This window comes from Aquarana catesbeiana, linkage group LG10 (genome assembly GCF_042186555.1).
Source record: "Aquarana catesbeiana isolate 2022-GZ linkage group LG10, ASM4218655v1, whole genome shotgun sequence".
In the NCBI taxonomy this organism is placed as follows: domain Eukaryota; kingdom Metazoa; phylum Chordata; class Amphibia; order Anura; family Ranidae; genus Aquarana; species Aquarana catesbeiana.
The window spans coordinates 159988340-160009904 of NC_133333.1; the positions used below are offsets into that span (position 1 = coordinate 159988340).

Here is a 21565-nt window from a genome sequence, read left to right on the forward strand (position 1 = left end):
TGCTGCTACTAATGCTGCCCAGCTCTGCCCTATTGATAAATATAAAGTGATCTCGCGCAGAAATATAAAGTGCAATAATAAACAAAAATCACAGTACAATTCTCCTAAAGAGTGAAAAAAGTCTGAAAGTCTTTAAGTGCAATTGGTGGCAGCTTCACAAAAGAGCATACAAAAATGTGTGCAAAAATGTAATAACAAGTGTCCAGTTCATGTACAAGATACTGCAATATAGTGAAAATCAAAAAATAAGTGTATATGTGTAAGTGTCCATTCTACCTAACGGCCCCCTCAATGGTTTTTAACCATGTTGCCACAAAAAAATGGCTGCCAATGCGGCTCACATAGATAACCAACAAAATGGCCGCAAGGTAAACATTGAGCGGACCACAAGAAAAAGGCTGCTATAACACTTCCAGTTTCATCGTATATAAACAATGCCTGTACGGCCAATCCAGTTCCCCAGATGAAGTCATGAGACGTGACGTAACGCGTAGGGAGTAGCTGGAATCAGACATGCACCGGAAGTGACGTAAGGAGGTGCTACAAACGCCGGTTTTAATATCCTTGCCCGTTTTTTTTGTCAATCATGTAAGAGTCCACCCTATTGACCCTTAATAAACGCACCTTATTATTTTTAACCTACTACACTATTGGAGGCACTTTGTTCTTTTTTTCTCATTTTGGTTGTATTTATTACCGGAGTATACTGGGACGGCTTAGTGGAGGATCCCTATAGCTGGAGAAGTTACCCTTGGCCCCATGACTAGTGTATGAAAGGTGGAAAAGGACCCAATAGGATGCGGTGGAGAGTCTCATTTACTCTTTGATGCTACTTACCATAATACATGAGGTGAGAGTTCTGTGAGACTGATGTTCTAGGAAGCTATCTATGGAGTCATTTATGGACATATATGGTTGCTGATTCACTCACGCAACAGTACACCACCTGTGTTCACCACTTTATTTCTCCCGTATTATCTATTCTACCTGGAAGATTTGAAAACATTTATTGATTCCTTTTTGTGGAGAATTGTTTTATACACTTATTTTTTGATTTTCACTATATTGCAGTATCTTGCACATGAACTGGACACTTGTTATTACATTTTTGCACACATTTTTTATGCTCTTTTGTGAAGCTGCCACCAGTTGCACTTAAGACTTTCAGACTTTTTTCACTCCTTAGGAGAATTGTACTGTGATTTTTGTTTATTATTGCACTTTATATTTCTGCGCGAGATCACTTTATATTTATCTTTTATTTTTGTGTATTGTGAACACTACTAGGTCTTGCTGCAGATATATATTTTTTATTCTGTTTATATAGCTCATCATTTGTAGGGGTTTATGTCGGCCATACACGGTTCGAATTTCGAAAGGATTTTCTTTCGAAAATCGTATCAAAGAATTTTCGTACGAATTTCGCACCATTAGTGGGCTGCAACATCGGCCGATTTTCGTGCAGCAATCAAATTTGAGGAATCGGACATGTTGGAAATTTTTTGAAAAACGAACGATTTTCGAATCAATGATGGGAGAATCGTGCGAGAAATGTAACAAGAAAAGAAAATTTACGGAGAGAAAAGAAGATTCCCGCCCACGAAAATTCTTTTCTGTAGCAACATGAGGTGAAATTGAAGGCTTGGTCGGCCGAATTTCGAAAATCAATGGTGTCATCATCGGATCACAAAAAAAAAAAAATGAACTTTCAGATTTTGAAAAGAAAATTAATTCGAAATTCGACCATGTATGGCCTGCTTTAGACACATTCACTTATTACTCCCAGTAGCGCGAGGGCCATTTAACACTCTCAGCTCTGCCCTATTGTTGTGTACAGATGACTCACCTGCAGACCCTGTGTTTACATGTAAATAACCGGCATTTAAATGTACAAAGCGGCTGCTATCATATGTAAATAGCCATGGACCAGCGGCATCCATATGTAAATAGAGGCGGCATTCATGCCCCCCTGAGGTCATATCCACCATCACCTATACTGAATGCTGCCCACTTGGGATATAAAGGGGCATGCTTGAAAGCCCTGCCTCCAACTGTGGTCATTCAGTCTAACATCAGCCTGTTCTGCAAAGGTAAGCAAATTGGTGTGTGTGTGTGTGGGGGGGGGGGGGGTAGTGTGGGGTGTGCAGAGGTAGGCAGAGAAGGATTTACAGTTTGGGGTGCACAGGTGAGCAAGGAGGGGATGTATGGAGGTAAGGAAGGTGAGTGCAAAGATGAGCAGAGGAGGCAGGTAGAGTTAAAGGGGTGGAGGTTTGGAGTGGAGAGGATGGGGGAGGTTTGGGGTACAGAAGTTAGCAGGGGTTTTAGGATGAAAAGGTGTACTGACAGGGTGGATAAAGATGTAGATCGCATGTAGGGCAGCCCAATTATTTCAATGGGCTGCTCTATGCGCAAGAAAGTCCCTAACGCTTTCTCAAAATCACACGGTTGCACATCACATGTCGGTAGATGCGTGAGGGTGTCATTAACAATTAATGGCACTGCTGTGTATCTGCTAAAGGGCAGCACATTTCTTTGGTGTCAGGAAAGTGATTTTGCATGTGTTCCCGACACACACAAATGTGAACGCAGGCTAAATGTCTCAGTTACATTGGTGGTGGTCAGTGTAAATCTTGTCATTATATTGGTGCTTGGTGCAGAATCCTTTCATTCACACTAGTGGCCAGTGTGAAGGCCCCCCTTACATTAGTGGTCAGTGTAAATCCCCATTACATTGGTGGTTACTGTAAATGCTCCTATTACATTAGTGGTCAGTGTAAATCCCCTTTACATTGGTGGTCATTGTAAATCTTCTCATTACATTGGGGCTTGGTGTACAATCCTTTTATTCACACTAGTAACCATTGTGAAGGCCCCCCTCCTCACATTGGTGGTTACTTCTATTACATTAGTGGTCAGTGTAAACCCCTAATACATTGGTGGCCAGTGTTGAAACTCCTCATTATATTGGTAAAAAAATCAGCATTGCCATTGATAGCACCCTCCCCTCCCCCCAGCACTGCCACTGATCCCAGGAGTTCTAGGATCCCAAGGAGTTTTCTGTCTATTGATGGGTCCCCTCACCACCCCAGTCCATGGTGTGCAAGCAGGTGGAGACTGAAATTGCATTAAGGGGGCCCAAGAAAATGTTTGCCCAGGGTCCAATCAATATTAAAGACAGCCTTGCATCCTGTGAAGTGACAGGTAATCCTGGCAGACAGTGGCAGCTGGTGATGATATTTTTTTGGGGGGCGCAAACCTCTCCATGTCCTTTCCTGCCCATCCTTGGCTGTCACGGCTCCCGAGACCTGGCGGGTTGCGAAACCAGAAGTGATGTGATAGCGAATTCTGACTCGATATAGTCAAAAGTGGGAGGGTTAAACAATGCCTCAGGCTCTAGTCACATGCTTGTTTAATATTGATGGACCTAATAGACTTGTATTAATCCGGTGCCCCGCAGTGCACTTGCACACACATAGAACGATTTATTTTTAAATACATCATAATATGACTAACGTTTTTTAACTTTAAGATGGTAAAAAAAAGTTAGTCTAATTATCATTTATTTAAAAATAAATCGTTCTTTTAATCGTTTTCCTATTGGTCACAGCTTTGGGGGGCGGCGCCTCTGCTCCCCTTGTGGACCCGCAGCCACTGCTGGCTGGGTTAAAATGCTAACAACAATTTGCCTTTGATTTGTTTACTTTCAGTTGCCTAGTACCTACACTCTATTGTCAAAAGTATTGGGACACCTGCCTTTACAGGCACGTGAACTTTAATGGCATCCCAGTCTTAGGACCCTTTCACACGATAAGCCAAACTCGGATCCGCCGAGTGGGCCACCCATTGACTCCTACGGGCAGGCGGAGATGTGTCCGCTGACACCCGCCTGCCATTCCATCCGCTCAAGACAGACATATGGCGATACGTTCGCCATCCATCTGGCGGATCGGATGGGATCTGATGAAAACAGACATGCTGTCCGTTTTCCTCTGATCTCCCCATAGAAATCAAAGGGCTCTGACAGGTCCCTCCCCGCTCAGTGAGCAGATACGGACCTGTCATCCGCCGGCTCAGCGGGGATCAACAGAGCGATCTCCCTCTGAGCTGGCAGAGCCCGCTGAGCGGATCCGTCCTGTGTGAAAGGGGCCTTCGTTCGTAGGGTTCACTATTGAGTTGACCCTCTCTTTGCAGCTATAACAGCGTCAACTCTTCTGGGAAGGATGTCGACAAGTGCGTCTATGGGAATGATTGACCATTCTTATAGAAGTGCATTTGTGAGGTCAGGTACTGATGTTGGATGAGAAGGCCTGGCTAGCAGTCTCTGCTCTAATTCATCCCAAAGGTGTTCTAACGGGTTGAGGTCAGGACTCTGTGCAGGCCAGTCAAGTTCCTCCACCCCAAACTCGCTCATCCATGTCTTTATGGACCTTGCTTTGTGCACTGGTCCAAATCATTTGGTGGAGGGGGGATTATGGTGTGGGGTTGTTTATCAGGGGTTGGGCTTGGCCCCTTAGTTCCAGTGAAGGGAACTCTTAAAGTGTTTGTTAAGGCATTTCTATAAGACTATGCCAGCCCCTCTATTGGAGGCTGGCATAGCACACTATGTAATTTGTTTTGAAAAAAGAGTGTTCTTAATACCGAATTTGAGCTGTCTCCAGGCCTGGTCACATGACTCGCGGCCGCTTTACAGCTCCGGTGGATGTCTTCTGCGGGAGGAGCTGTGATCTCCCTCTGACGTCAGCCAAGGAGATGATGTGGCCGCTTGTCTCCTCCGCAGAATCCATCCATCGGAGCTGTAAAGCGGCTGTGAGTCATGTGACCAGGCCTGAAGACAGCTCAAATTCGGTATTTAGAACACTCTTTTTTCAAAACAACTTACAAAGTGTGCTATGCCAGCCTCTAATAGAGGGTCTGGCAGTGACAATTTTAGTTTTTTTTTTTTTTACAATAATAGTGGCCGGGAGGGGGGGGGCCTGCAGACAGAGAGGGAGATGACAGGCAGGAAGGAAGGGGTGAGGGGGGAGAGAGGAGAGCTGAGAGCAGGCAGCGTATGATGGAGGGACACACTCTGACCACGGTGGTCATGATTTCCGTGGTCAGCGCAGAGAGGGCATACAGGAAGTGCCAGGTTCAGGGAGGTTTTTTTACAGATTGGAGGGGGGCAGATTACACAGCACAAGCGCTGTGCTGTGTAATCTGCTTTAAGGGACCAGGATCTGTATATATTTTTTGGGTTAACAAACGCTTTAAGGCATCAGCATACCAAGACGTTTTGGACAATTTCATGCACACAACTTTGTAGGAACAGTTTGGGGACGACCCCTTCATGTGCCATCATGACAGAGCACCAGTGCACAAAGCAAGGTCCATAAAGACATGGATGAGATTCACAGTTTTTAATTGAATCGAATGTGGAAATGTGTGAATCTTGGATGAAAACATTGATGGACCCTTAAAGCCTTATTCAATCACACTGCCGCTCTCCGGGAATGTGTGCAGAAACCTGGAATGTGTGAAAGATGCATTAAAAAAAATGTGCCTCGTGCTTGGGGTGCCAATAATCGTTAAAGTTCCGCCCGCCCCTTTAAAAAATAAAAGTCAGCAGCTACACATACTGCAGCTGGTGACTTTTAATATTAGGAACTTATCTGTCCTGGAGTCCAGCGATGTCGGCACCGCAGTTGTAGTTTACATCGGCTGGTCGGGTGCTGCCGTTGCCGGTGAGGGAACTCGGCAGTGTAGCTTTTTGGCTTGACGGCCAGGTCTCTACTGCGCATGCACGAAGCGCACTGCGCTCTCTCACTGGCCTGGCAGAAGGGGAGGGAGGAGGAGGGCCAAGCTACTGAAGTAGTTCACTGTGGCCCGGACTCCTGAAAGTAGGGAAGGGGACATGTCAAAAACAGGTCCCCATTCCCCCCTGAAAGGTGCCAAATGTGGCACTGGAATAAGCGGAAGTTCAACTTTTGGATAGAACTCTGCTTTAATGGCACAGCAATGGCGGGCAGTGCCTATTTGCGCACTATAAACGGGTGATTAAGAAAAGTGCGAAGCTCTACGCCTGAAAAGGTGGAGCTTCTTGGACGCTTTTGTTACACATTGTGCAGTCCATTCACATGAATAGACAATCCTATGTGAGACATTCACGAAAATCGCACAGAAACGCGTGACTACCCTATGCTAGGCATGAATGGGGCCCAAGTGAGCATTTCTTGTATCTTTATTAATACTGCACACCTCCCAACATTTTAAGATGGGAATGAGGGACACCTACTAGCAAAGGTATGTAGGCATAGGACACGCCTCCTGCCACACCCCCTTAAAGGAGAATTAACCCAAAGAAAATGTAAATTAAATCCATGAGTGTTTTTTTTACCACTATTCCTTTTTATTGGCTTTTAAAATTTACAAATGCAGCAATTTAGAAATTGGATGAAAGGTTTAGCACTGGGAAACACTTTTTGAAGGATAAAAGGTGCATTTTATATACAACTATATAGATCAGACCAAAGTGAGGGACAAATGAGGAGGAACGAGGGACAATCAGGGACAGTCCCTCGAAATCAGGGACAGTTGGGAGCTATGATCACCGTGTTTATTATAGGGAATGTTCGGTGACATCCGTATTGTGAAATTAAAACTTCAGTGTTATCCCCGGAATTACCTTTTTCTTTCCTCCCCTCCCCCTCCACACACAATACACCATCTGTAACCATGACAATTTCCCAGCACTCTCGTCACGTCACGACTCTCAGGCTCATCATGTGACCTCTCCTGCCCTGCCCTGATTCTATTTTCAGAAACGACATCTGGAACGTCACGTACTTTCCATCAAACCACGCCCCCTTTCACTATTGGATCGTTCTGGAATGACGTAATGACGGCGGAGCCTTTATATACACTGTAGACGAAACATTCTCCATTTTTCCCCGCTTACAACACAGATAGAGACGAATCGAGTGAACGGCCAGATGACCAGGCATGGATTATAGCGCTTTACTAGAAGAGACACCGCGGTTCTCCCCAATGCTTTGTGTGCTTTGTCAGAGGAAAGTCAGGAGAGCTTGTGTCCCCGACTTCGGTTATCACCGCGTTATCGACCAACCCCTGACCCAGGAGAGAACTACCAACGTCTGCTGGAGCGCCTTCGTCACAGGCTGACCTCTGGAAGCCCCGACAGGTAGGTGACTGAGTCCATGAGGGGGGGACCGAGGGACTACAATACCCAGCATGCTTTGCTGCTCAGACTGGGGACTCCTCGGGCACTAGGGGGCAGCAGAGTGCCAGCTCACCTTCTGATATGGGCCATGCTGGGTCCCCCCCCCCACACACCTTCCATCACTCACCTTCTAATATGGGCCCCCCCCCCACACACCTTCCATCACTCACCTTCTAATATGGGCCTCCCCCCCACACACCTTCCATCACTCACCTTCTAATATGGGCCTCCCCCCCCCCCCCCCACACACCTTCCATCACTCACCTTCTAATATGGGCCTCCCCCCCCCCCCCCCACACCTTCCATCACTCACCTTCTAATATGGCCTCCCCCCCCCCCCCCCCACACACCTTCCATCACTCACCTTCTAATATGGGCCTCCCCCCCCCCCCCCCCCCACACACCTTCCATCACTCACCTTCTAATATGGGCCTCCCCCCCCCCCACACACCTTCCATCACTCACCTTCTAATATGGGCCCCCCCCCCCCCACACACCTTCCATCACTCACCTTCTAATATGGGCCTCCCCCCCACACACCTTCCATCACTCACCTTCTAATATGGGCCTCCCCCCACACACCTTCCATCACTCACCTTCTAATATGGGCCTCCCCCCCCCCCCCCCCCCCCCCCCCCCCACACACACCTTCCATCACTCACCTTCTAATATGGGGCCTCCCCCCCCCCCCCCCCCCACACACCTTCCATCACTCACCTTCTAATATGGGCCTCCCCCCCCCCCACACACCTTTCCATCACTCACCTTCTAATATGGGCCTCCCCCCCCCCCCCCCCCACACACCTTCCATCACTCACCTTCTAATATGGGCCTCCCCCCCCCCCCACACACCTTCCATCACTCACCTTCTAATATGGGCCCCCCCCCCACACACCTTCCATCACTCACCTTCTAATATGGGCCTCCCCCCCACACACCTTCCATCACTCACCTTCTAATATGGGCCTCCCCCCCCCCCCCACACACCTTCCATCACTCACCTTCTAATATGGGCCTCCCCCCCCCCCCCCCCACACCTTCCATCACTCACCTTCTAATATGGGCCTCCCCCCCCCCCCCACCCCACACACCCCTTCCATCACTCACCTTCTAATATGGGCCTCCCCCCCCCCCACACACCTTCCATCACTCACCTTCTAATATGGGCCCCCCCCCCCCCACACACACCTTCCATCACTCACCTTCTAATATGGGCCCTCCCCCCCACACACCTTCCATCACTCACCTTCTAATATGGGCCTCCCCCCCCCCCCCCCCCCCCCCCCACACCTTCCATCACTCACCTTCTAATATGGGCCTCCCCCCCCCCCCCCCCCCACACACCTTCCATCACTCACCTTCTAATATGGGGCCTCCCCCCCCCCACACACCTTCCATCACTCACCTTCTAATATGGGCCTCCCCCCCCCCCCCCCCCACACACCTTCCATCACTCACCTTCTAATATGGGCCTCCCCCCCCCCCCCCACACACCTTCCATCACTCACCTTCTAATATGGGCCTCCCCCCCCCCCCCCACACACCTTCCATCACTCACCTTCTAATATGGGCCCCCCCCCCCCCCACACACCTTCCATCACTCACCTTCTAATATGGGCCTCCCCCCCCCCCCCCCCCACACACCTTCCATCACTCACCTTCTAATATGGGCCTCCCCCCCCCCCCCCCCCCACACCTTCCATCACTCACCTTCTAATATGGGCCTCCCCCCCCCCCCCCCCCCCCCCACACACCTTCCATCACTCACCTTCTAATATGGGCCTCCCCCCCCCCCCACACACCCTTCCATCAACTCACCTTCTAATATGGGCCTCCCCCCCCCCCCCCCACACACCTTCCATCACTCACCTTCTAATATGGGCCTCCCCCCCCCCCCCCACACACCTTCCATCACTCACCTTCTAATATGGCCCCCCCCCCCCCCCCCCCCCCCCACACACCTTCCATCACTCACCTTCTAATATGGGCCTCCCCCCCCCCCCCCCACACACACCTTCCATCACTCACCTTCTAATATGGGCCTCCCCCCCCCCCCCCCCCCCCCCCCCCCCCCACCTTCCATCACTCACCTTCTAATATGGGCCTCCCCCCCCCCCACACACACCTTCCATCACTCACCTTCTAATATGGGCCTCCCCCCCCCCCCCCACCACACACCTTCCATCACTCACCTTCTAATATGGCCCCCCCCCCCCCCCCCCCCCCCCACACACCTTCCATCACTCACCTTCTAATATGGGCCTCCCCCCCCCCCCACACACCTTCCATCACTCACCTTCTAATATGGGCCTCCCCCCCCCCCCCCCCCCACACACCTTCCATCACTCACCTTCTAATATGGCCTCCCCCCCCCCCCCACACACCTTCCATCACTCGCCTTCTAATATGGGCCTCCCCCCCCCCCCACACACCTTCCATCACTCGCCTTCTAATATGGGCCTCCCCCCCCCCCCCACCCCACACCTTCCATCACTCGCCTTCTAATATGGGCCTCCCCCCCCCCCCCACACACCTTCCATCACTCACCTTCTAATATGGGCCTCCCCCCCCCCCCCCACACACACACCTTCCATCACTCACCTTCTAATATGGGCCTCCCCCCCCCCCCCCCCCACACACCTTCCATCACTCACCTTCTAATATGGGCCTTCCCCCCCCCCCCACACACCTTCCATCACTCACCTTCTAATATGGGCCTCCCCCCCCCCCCCCCCCACACACACCTTCCATCACTCACCTTCTAATATGGGGCCTTCCCCCCCCCCCCACACACCTTCCATCACTCACCTTCTAATATGGGCCTCCCCCCCCCCCCCCACACACCCCTTCCATCACTCACCTTCTAATATGGGCCTCCCCCCCCCCCCCACCTTCATCACTCACCTTCTAATATGGGCCTCCCCCCCCCCCCCCCCACACCCCTTCCATCACTCACCTTCTAATATGGGCCTCCCCCCCCCCCCCCCCCACCTTCCATCACTCACCTTCTAATATGGGCCTCCCCCCCCCCCCACACACCTTCCATCACTCACCTTCTAATATGGGCCTCCCCCCCCCCCCACACCCCCTTCCATCACTCACCTTCTAATATGGGCCTCCCCCCCCCCCCACACACCTTCCATCACTCACCTTCTAATATGGGCCTCCCCCCCCCCCCCCCACACCTTCCATCACTCACCTTCTAATATGGGCCTCCCCCCCCCCCCCCCCCCACACCTTCCATCACTCACCTTCTAATATGGGCCCCCCCCCCCCCACACCTTCCATCACTCACCTTCTAATATGGGGCCTCCCCCCCCCCCCCCCACACACACACCTTCCATCACTCACCTTCTAATATGGGCCTCCCCCCCCCCACACACCTTCCATCACTCACCTTCTGATATGGGCCATGCTGGGTCCCCCCCACACACCTTCCATCACTGATTATAGAGCAGAACCTGCTATTCCTGCATGTCCATGTTGGGAAGAGGGGGGACACCTCTCCCGCCACCTGTAAAAGTGATCTTGCGGCAAATCCGCTGCTGGAAACAGTTTTATCTGAAAGCCAGCTGCCTAAATGAAAAAATGATGAGGTTATGGAAGATTAGCTGCTGCTATAACAATGGTATTCATCAAAATCATGATGCCCATTCTCATTTAGGCGGTCGGCAAGTGGTTAAAGCGAAGAAGCGTTAAACCCCCTACTAGGTTGTTTGTGTATCTTTGTGGGAACCACTTCCTGTCCCAGAGACACAACAGCAAGTTGGAGGAAGTCTTCTAAAATCAGGGGGTTGTCCCTGGAACTGCTATGAAGACTTCCCCCTCACCTCTTGTTCTAGGAACAGATCGATCACGGTCATCTACCGCTGTAGTTGATCACGGTCATCTACCGCTGTAGTGTTTTGTATAAACCAACAACCTGTGCCCGCCATGTAAGCCATGCTATCCACTTGTGTCCAGCATCTGTTGGGTAGAATGTCTTTATTTTGAGTGAACTTGACAATCCTTTTTTTGGAGCATCCGGGCCCTGCCAGTGTTTTTTCATCCCACCCCTGTTGAGGTTCACATTTGTTCCATGGTCAGTTGATGCTGAAAGCACATCTGCTTTGTACATTCCACTGAGGTCATGTGGCAGAGCTGCTGAGGGAGGTGCAGGAAGCAGAATGGACTCTGAATTAGCACATGTCATGAGTAATCTCTTCCAGTACAACCCCCTCCCTGATGTATCTGTGGCAACAAAGCAGAAGTAGATTTTAAAGGCTCTTTAAATAAGAACTGTGGTGGATTGTATAATGTAGTGACAGCAGAATTCCTAATGAGGCAGCATAATTTTTGATGTATGTCCATTTTTGGGCTGATGTCTTTTCTACCAGTTGAGGTATTTTCTAGAGGTTACGCCCAAATCATGCTCATTGTACTACAGCGGGGGTCTCCAATTGTTCTAAACAAAGGGCCAGTTTATGTCCTTCAAACTTTAGGGGGGCTGGACTGTGGCAAGCGGGAGTAGAAAATGTGTGTCTTTTTGGTATTATAGTGAAAATGTGTCCCATCGTTGGTCAGTGGGAGAAACGGTGCCCTGTTAGTGTCAGGAACTATGCCTCACTGTTGCTGAGTGGGGGGAGTAATGCCCCAAGGGCACAAGTTACCTCTAATAATGTCTTGTCTTATCCCTGATCGCAGCTGTTTACTGTACAATTCAGTTTCATGCTGAATATTATACAACAGCACTAATTTCCAGGCCCTATAATTGAGCTTCAGCTCTTGTAGTAACTTGATCCTTCACAAAACCTCTTCTATTCTCTTGACAGAATACAAAACTTTTTAGTGTACTCCAGTTAGATTTGTTAGACTGAAGTCTGAGTAGATGGGCTTGTGTGCTTCAAGCAGGAGTTGTATTACCACACAAGGCTTGAAGAGGGGCAAAATGCATCTTTCTGAATGATCTCAGAATTATCTCAAGCTGATGTCAGATTGATGGCCTTGACCCCAAGCCCTTTATTTTGCTGGCATTTTCCCTAGTTTCAAGATGGGTTTTTTTTTTTTTTTTTTTTTCCCCCTAACACATGATGTGCCTACAGATTTAAAAACAAGCACGTTAAGCAACTGGTGATTAGTAAGCAAATGTTGTTGTGACTTCATTTACTAGTTACATAAATAGTTGTGCAACCAGTTTAGGTGTTCTAAAAAGCCTCTTGAAATTGTTCTGGTGTGTTTAAATTTTAGATAAATAATTGGCTGCTTTGTTTTATTACTTGTACTTTAAGGTCTCATCAGTAATTTTAGACCTGAATTATACATTCCAAACCTATATTGCTCACCTGGGTGAATAGATTCTGATGTTTGCCGAAAACGTGTTGAGCAGAAACTTTGCAGCTGATTTTCATTACTGACATCTACATTTTCTATTTTCCTGGCAGGGCATAAATAAAATGAGTCTCAACTACCTCTGTTTTGGCTCCTTCTGGAGGAATCTTACCTCTCCGATGATCCATTGGAATCGAGGAACTGCTGTCCAGATTGACACCATCAAAGACCATCCGGAAATGCAGCTCATCATTGGTCAGCTGGGAACAGATATGGTGGTGTTAACAATGGCTGCCAGAATTACACAGTCCATCTTCACTCTGGTCAGAAATCTTCTGCATAGAAGGCCATTGGGTTGGAAGATCATTCCTAAAGATTGGAAGAGTAAAGCTTTTCAGGCTGTGCTGTGGATGTGCTGGAATATCATAGATGTGTTATTAGCTGTGGAGGTGACTAATGTGTTGATTTACAAGAACATGTCTAAACAGTCAACACATACAGGACAGTCAATGAATACCATCTCTATAAAGTGTCACTGGGGCTGTAAAGCCGAGTTAAATAAACAGAATATGGTTCCAGAAAAGGAGCTGCCCAGTCCCAGAATGGAGATTCTTCAGAGAAATTCTTACATGGAAGAGGATTGTGACCACAAAGGGTTTTCTGACATGGATGTCATGGTCAGTAAAGAGACACTTCTACCTTCCTGTACAAACCCCTTCATTTTGTCAATGATCTATGTACCATCAGAGGATGGGGAGTCCTCACCCCCATCCGATAAGTCTGATCTTAGCGAGGGTGAATTTGATGGCGATTCCTTGCCTCCATGTGAAGAGACCAGTCTCAGCGAGTCTGAGTCTGAAGATGAAGAGACTGAAAGAGATTCTTCCGTTGAAGATAGCTCAGTGGACAGTGGCATGCAAGAGTCATGGACTCTGAAGTCCAAGGAAGACACAGATGAGAGTGAAGAAGAAAGTGATTGGTCAGACGAAGAAAATGATTCGTGGGATGAAGCAAGTGATACAGACTGCAGTAGGGATGATGAATTGTGGGCTTCCTTCTGTCGGAATGATGACCCATATAATCCGTTTTCTTTTGCCAAGCCCACCAGAAGTCCTAAAAGTCCCTCTATTGCAGAGCATGGGGGATGTCAAACTTTGAAATGTACCATGAAGCCAGTCCTTTCAAGTTCTAAATGCTCTTACAAGTGTGCAAGCCAGAAGGATGAATCTGAATCCTTTGAAGTAAAGCAAAATGAAAACCCAGGAGTTAAGAAGGTAAATATGCAGACATTTGGTGGTAGATATGGGGGTGGGCATTCTTAAGCCATGGATTAATTCACATAGACATGTATTGGTTATGGTAGAGATGAATACAGATTATACTGGTTCATGGTGATGAAAGTAAAGTTGGTAGGCTACAGTAACTACTGGTAATGGTAACAAGTTACTAGTACATAACTACTAGTTGCATTTCACAACTATTTTTAAATGATGGTTTCGGTAGGTAATGGTTTAGTTTTATTGACATAAGGGCTGGTTTTAGGTTGGAGTTCCTGAATTTGTACTTCTAATGTAGTATTGTAAAAATTCTTTGTTTAATAGCAACATGTTAATATAGAAATATGAGAGCTGCAATTACCATTTGATTTGTACTGTCAAGTTTCCAGCCTGTCACACTTATCTTCACTATGAACTGGACCAAATATACATGGCATGTGTACCCACTTTGCTGCTTGTTTTAGGTCAGCAACTCGCCAATTATTAAATTGGATATGATTATAGTCCAAGAATATGCACCTTCATTATTCCTCAGCACCTAATTCAGTGTTGTCTGGTTTCCTTTAAACCGGTTTAGCCCTAATGTGATAACTGTCCTGTTTATCAAACATTAGTAACTTGGTTGATATTTCTTCTAAATAGTGTGTGTGTATACTGACATGGTCATCTTACCAGCTTATGCTTGTAAAGAGACTATCATTGAGCCAACTCGTGGCTCAGACTCTGCATGTTTTGTATAAGCCCTGTAGCTTGTGCTTCTAAAAATAGTGTAAGCAAATTTTTAGTCGCATCTACAGCATAATTTAACTGCAGTTTTTTTTCTTGTACGATTTACAAATATGGAATCATTATGAAAATGGCTTAGATGCTGTGCACACAATTCACCTTTGACCGCACATCTGGCAGCTTCTTAGAGCAGACTAAAATTGCACACCATTGCATAAGGTCTCTTGAGGGCCCTGATGCCACCTTGTGAAACTGTCAGGTGATTTGTTGGAGTACAACCTTCTCCGAGAAAGAATGGGAAGTCTGGGAGTAGTCTGACTCAGCCATAGCAACCAGTCGCACAAATGGCTGTGTCATCACTTCATGCAATCCTTTTGTAATGTTACTGGAACCGCCTTTAATTACCACGTTGCTATTTTTGGTTGACAAGCATTTTATATGTTAACATTAATCTTAGACTTCAGATTTGTCTTCCTTTTTTGCAGAGTTACATATTTAGATCTTTGTGTAATTAGGCAAAGTGAGCACCCAGTGACAAATCTTGGATCTGTATATGTGTCTTCCATCAGAAATCATGCATTATTCTAAATATGAACACTGAGAGACAACCTTTTTTTGTATATTATTTTGGTTAATTTGGCAATACATTGCAAATGTAGAACCACAGCAACCTGGATTTCAGCTTACTAAAGCAAATATAGAAAGATGCTGTGAACCACTTCTGGTTTGCCCTCATAGATCTTTTGGTCACTGTGATGCAGTAGAAAAGCAGCAATCAGGCTGTATTATCTATACTCTAAACTACATTTCATGATTACAGTAATTAATGTTATAACTTCTTCCTCCCCAGGTGCGTTTTTCATCCAATGTCACTGTGCATCGTATGGTCACATGGAGCTACGCTTACAGAATGTCTCGCAAAGGCCCATGGGAAGAGTATGCTCGGGATCACTGTCGCTTCCAGAAACGTATTGCTGAGGCTGAGGCTGCCATTGGCTTCTGCTTACAACCTGATCACAGGGAGAAGATATGGGCTGCAAGACACTATAAAGAAGACGGAGACCTTAGTTGCTGAAAGTACTTTATGGACTCTCTAATATTCCAGACCATGAAAGCAGTTAATAAAGCGGTATCAAATATTTCTGCCTAGGATCTTGTACACTGCAACTGTGACCACATACTTTTGCACTGAGTAAAAGTATAGCTGTACGCAACCAGACTACTATTGCACTTATCTGACAGTGTTTACGTATTGTATTTTATGCACTACATTTCTAGTGCATTATTCTGATTTTGGTAACATTCTAGAATTTTAGTTTTGCTAATGCTTTGTACGAGCCATAATTCTGTGCCAATAATGTCATGGATATTAAAGGGATTTCTTATTGTGTTGGCATGAGGTTATCAGTCTCCTGTCACTGCATTTCAGGCTTGGCAAAAAAGGAAGACCTCAAACAAAAAAAAACCTATGAGGGTGTTTTTTTTTTTTTTTTTTTTTTAAGTACAGCCAAAGGTTGTTTGGCTGTGAATCACAGGGGTGCAGTTTGTTTTGCACTCCTGGGACCTGTTTACAGCAGAGAGCAGGCTGAAGTCTGCTCTCTGCTGACATCACGGATGTCAGTCCAGGCACTGCGTCATCACAACAAAGTCTTGGATCCGCCAGGTGCCTGAACTGACACCCGGCTCATCCTCTCAGCCAGTCAGAGTCTGAGCTGGCTGCCCCTCCCCATCCACAGCCCAGCACTCCAATTAGCGAGGAGGGGGCAGAGCAGAGAGCTGTGACTGACAGTCTGCAGCTCTCTGCTCGGGGAGCTCTGAAAACCGAGTGATCGGCTGTGTTTGCTCGGTTCTCAGTGCAGAGGCATCGGGGGACAGATGCAGCACTGGGGACTGATGCTGCATCCACTGACTTAATTATGATTCTAAATAAAATCCTTTTACTTCTCTTTTAATGCTACAGTTCTTGGGGTTCTGTGTCCAATAGCATGAGTGTTTAATACTACCTCGGCTTGCTTTTTCTGCAAATGCTGCATTGTTACGAGCACACTACACACGCACTGGAAGAAAGCATTTATGTTTTGTATTGATTTTTTTTTTTTAACACCATTTTGTATGAGACATATTATTGAGTGGCCTATCCAAACACTTCTGTGTACAAAATCATTCAGAACCTATTCATGTAACACACAATTTAAACCTGTGATATGTTGGGATTAATGTTAGTTTGGATTACAATGCACATATAAAATGCATTACCATAATGCACTTTTACAGCGTGTTATGGTATTAAAGAGCCCTTAGTACTAAAGTAAACAAATGACTTGTTTGCTCACTATGCAGTCTAGCGGTAAAAAAAACCTTGTTAAGTTGTATATTTGCTTCCACTAGTTGTGGAAGGCCCCCCTTTTTTTTTTTTTTTTTTTTGTACAAACTTGATTTTGAGTGACTGTTTAGAAATTTTTATTTATTTGCATTTGTAAATAAACATTTTAGTTTTGTAATGTACAAAGGTGGTGGTTTTTGTTTTTTGTTTGTTTTTTTTTTTTTTTTTTTTTTTTTTTTCAAATAAGCATTTTAAGTGTCTGATAGTGTAGTTCTTGAAACTGGCAATTTACTTCAAAGTAAATCTGAAGCCAAAATCTTATGTTTAAAGCTGGAGTAGTTAAAACCAAAGGGGTTTTGCATTCTCTATCCCTTTGGGGAAAATCTCCTTTTGCTTCCTGTTTCATAGACTATACAGGAAGTGAAATTCTGCCAAAGTAAGGGGAACCTTTTCTTGAACAGTTATCAGAACAGGTGTCCCTATTGAAGGGTAAGTTTCTCACTGGTGCTTTGGCTGATAAAGATGTCCAACAAAATGCACAAGGGCTTCTGAAGTCTTCCAGTGATATTACAATATAATAAGGGGCGGCCAGACCGGTTGGTGGGCCAGGACGCCAGCAGCAAGTCGCCATTTCTTCAATCTTGAAGGAGGTTATACAGCCGATATGTGAAGACTTCAGTAAGTACAAGAATATAGGATTTTTGTCCTCCATAGTACTCTTCCAGGACTCCATTGAGAGGCTCAAGTAACCCCACCCCCAACATTTGTGTTTAGGATCATGCTCTTATGACTTGTTGCAAAACAGACATGCTAGTAGTAGGAGCAGTTATCCTGGACTGGACTACAGTTTGTTGTCCAAGTCTCCTGTAGCCAGCGGTTTAACCTGAAGTTAAATAACTGTCCTTCAGACCCGGTTCACACACGGGCGGCACAACTTGCAGGTCGCCTCAGCGGTGACTTGCAAAACGACTTCTGTATAGAAGTCTATGCAAGTCGCCCCCAAAGTCGTACAGGAACCTTTTTCTAAGTCGGAGCGACTTGCGTCGCTCCAATTAGAACGGTTCCGTTGTACAGAACGGGAGGCGACTTGTCAGGCGACTAGGTCGCCTGACAAGTCGTCCCTGTGTGAACCGAGTCTCAGACTACAAGACAAGATCTGTATGCTTGCTACAAAAAACAAGAAATTAAGTCCTGCTAGATCACTTCATGCTGGCTCCTTTCCAGGTATAGCTAGGTAAAACATTAAAAATAAGTGCCTGTTCAAAATGCAGAAATACACTATTTCACCCTGCTCTGCACATGCCCAGTTGCTCTATTTGTAGGCAATGCCAAATTTGTAGAGGCCAATTTGCTGAGCGGAATAAAGCCCTTATATCCTTTACAGCCAAGGAAGCTCCTTCTGTTTGATATGGTGCTGCAGTTAGGTCACCAGCCATTTGACAATGTGGTTGAGGACACAAGCAAATGTGCCAGCTAGCAATACTGGCATTCCAAGAATTTTACTTTTTTGAAACCGTTAAATCAATGGGTTTTGCTCCACTTTATGGCTTAATGCTGTTCAGAGGCTCTGGGCTTCAGCAATGCTGGAGGCAATTTACAGCACACGCAAATTTTTGTAGTCTTTTTGACTGCAGCTCTCTTGATAAAAGAGGACCTGTCATCCCTATTTCAAGGCATGTTTACATTCCTTGTAATAGGAAAAGAAGTGATAAAAAAAAAAAAATGTAAATGGGCAGTGAAAATAAAGAAATTATACAAATGCTCCCATCCCTCCATGCAAAAGTGAGGGTATATGTATGTCACGTACGCATATGTAAACGATATTCAAACCACACGTGAGGTATCGCCATGAATGTTAGCGCTAGACCTCCTCTTTAACTCTAAACCCGGTAACTTGTAAAGGTGTTTTAGTTACGGACCATCCGCCGCAGTTGTACTGCTGCAAGTTGGCTCTCGTGGGTGAATTGCTGTCATTGTACATCAGGCATGCGGCCGCCTAGGGGATGCGCACGCGGCGTCCCCGCGGCAATCGGATTCGTTTCAGAACCGATCAGGCCCAAGCCAATGATTTCTGGCCTGGACCTGGTGATCAGTTCTGGCGAATGAGAGACTGTCCTCTGCCTGTGTATTGTAAACACAGGCAGAGGAAGTGATGTTGCCTCCCCTTGTGGAGCCCTTTTTCGGTTTTAGAGCGAGAGGAGAGGACATCTCACCGTGAGTACACTACACTGACACCAGTACACGTAGGTACACTTATCACCCCCACCCCAGTTAACCCTTTTACTCCCTGTCAGTGTCACCAAGTAGAGTTTTCAGATTTTTCACTGTACTGGTGTCACTTGTGACACTAATCAGACTTAGGACAGTTAGTAGGTTTAGGGTACCCCCAATTAACCCCCTAATAAAGGTTTAACCCTCTGATCACCCCGTCACACTATAGTGTACAGATCTCTTTTCTGATCACTGTATTTAGTGTCACGGGTGATGCTAGTTACTGTCACCGTAAGTTTTTTTTATAGCATCGGGGTATGCGCCCTATACTACCTAATAAAGGTTTAACCCCCTGATCGCCCCCCCAGTACAGGTGTTAGGGTCAGCGTCAGATTAGTGCCAGTTGCTGGACTTTGAGTGGTTATACCAAAAAAAGATACCTGCCGGTTTAGGTATCATCTTGGTATCGTTTTTTCCAGCCATCGGTCAACTTTCATATAAAAGCAATCCTAGTGGCTAATTAGCCACTAGACTGCTTTTACAAGCAGAGGGAGGGAACGTCCCCCTCCCACCATCTTCAATGGTTTTCTCGGGCCCTCCTGTCCCACCGGGGAACCCGAGAATGCAGCCCATGGTTCCGCCAGCTGACCATAGAACTGATCAGAGACCAGATGGGCTCCAATCATTTCTATGGCCTAAGAAACCGGAAGCTACGAGCATTTCATGACTTTGGTTTCGCCGGATATAAACAGCGCCATTGGGTAATTTGGAAAGCATCTTATCACACCAATCTTGGTGTGGTCAGATGCTTTGAGGAGAGATCTAATAGACCCCATTTTTTTCAAAAAAGAGTACCTGTCACTACCTATTGCTATCATAGGGGATATTTACATTCCCTGTGATAACAATTAAAATGATTTAAAAACAAAACAAAAACAGTGTTAAAATAAAAAAGCAAAATAAATAATAATTAAAAAAAAGCACCCCTTTCGTCCGCGCCCCCCCCCCCCCCATATGCTTGCGCGCAAAGGCGCGCGCAAGCATCGGTCTCATGTTGTATGTAAACAGCAATTGCACCATGCATGTGAGGTATCACTGCGAACGTCAGATCGAGGGCAGTAATTTTAGCAGTAGACCTCCTCTGTTAATTTTAAAGTGGTATTCTTTGGTATCTATGTACTCGGCTTAAGATCATCTTTTATATGTTACCAAACATTTGGGCAATATAGTGTGTTTTAGTGCATTATAATTCAAAAAATTGCTGCGCAAATACCATGTTAAAAAAAAAATTGCATCACCCACCATTTTAATCTGTAGGGCATTTGCTTTAAAAATATATATAATGTTTTGGGGGTTCAAAGTATATTTATAGCAAAAAAAAAATATTTTTTCATGTAAACAAAAAGTGTCAAAAAGGGCTTTGTCTTCAAGTGGTTAGAAGAGTGGGTGATGTGTGACATAAGCTTCTAATGATGTGCATAAAATGCCAGGACCGTTTTTCTTTTTTTATACAAAGTTGTCACTAAATGATATATTGCTCACACAAGGCATTTGTATATGTGGAATTACACCCCAAAAATGCATTATGCTGCTTCTCCTGAGTACAGGGATACCACGTGTGAGACTTTTTGGGAGCCTAGCTGCATACAGGACTCCGAAAACCAATCACCACACTCAGGCTTTCTAAGGGCGTAAAATGGTGATTTCATTTCCTCACTACCTATCACAGTTTTGGAGGCCCTGAAATGTCAAGATAGCACAAAGCACAACCCCCCACCCCAAATGACCCAATTTTGGAAAGTAGACACTTCAAAGAGAAGTATGGGAATCCACTTTTTTCCCAGAATAATACTTACCTATGTGGATGCAGCATCGGACTGATGCTGCATCTGTCCCCCGGCGTCTCTGCACTAAGAACCGAGCCATCGAACAACGCCAATGGCTTGGGTCTCTGCTTTTTTTTTTTTCCTTTCTTGGGAGAGTGCATGTGATCAACGCAGGGCCAATCAGCACTGTCCAGACAGAGGGTCAGAGATCCTGCAGCCTGATAGGACAATCAGGGGAGAAAGAAAAAAAAACTCTTCAAGCTTTAACCAGACACTGATAGAAGCAACAAGACTGCTATATACTGCTGGTGAGAAAAGGTATTTAGTAGTTTATATTTACTAAAACTATTGCATTTCCATGTTCTGTGTACTATATACCAGACCAGATTATATAGACCAGATATAATAAATACAGGGTCCTGGGTGGCATGGTTGTTGGTGCCAGTTGCATTGGTCTGATTATTTCAAAAGCTGCTGATCTCCTGGGATTTTCACGCACAGCCATCTCTAGATTTTACAGAGAATGGTCCGAAAAAGAGAAATTGTCCAGTGCGCGGCAGTTGTGTTGATGAAAATGCCTTGTTGATGTCAGAAGAGAATAGGCAGACTGGCTTGAGATGATAGAAAAGGCAACAGTAACTCAAATAACCACTCGTTACAACCAAGGCAGAACACACAA

The 21565-nt window shown here is 46.2% G+C and overlaps 1 protein-coding gene across 1 annotated transcript; it reads left to right on the forward strand.

Moving 5' to 3' along the window:
- Positions 1-6898: 6898 nt before the first annotated feature.
- LOC141110981 (uncharacterized) lies at positions 6899-15740 on the forward strand. Its single transcript, XM_073602845.1, has 3 exons — positions 6899-7177; positions 12637-13797; positions 15377-15740. Exons 2-3 carry the CDS (start codon positions 12649-12651, stop codon positions 15599-15601), a joined length of 1374 nt encoding a protein of 457 aa, XP_073458946.1. The 5' UTR covers positions 6899-7177; positions 12637-12648; the 3' UTR covers positions 15602-15740.
- The last annotated feature ends 5825 nt before the right edge of the window (positions 15741-21565 follow it).

What these genes read in the sequence shown, in the direction of transcription:
- LOC141110981 (XM_073602845.1), top strand. Translation starts at nt 12,649, where the DNA reads ATGAGTCTCAACTACCTCTGTTTTGGCTCCTTCTGGAGGAATCTTACC. An exon ending in AAAACCCAGGAGTTAAGAAG is followed by an intron (nt 13,798 to 15,376) that starts GTAAATATGCAG and finishes CTTCCTCCCCAG; the next exon opens with GTGCGTTTTTCATCCAATGT.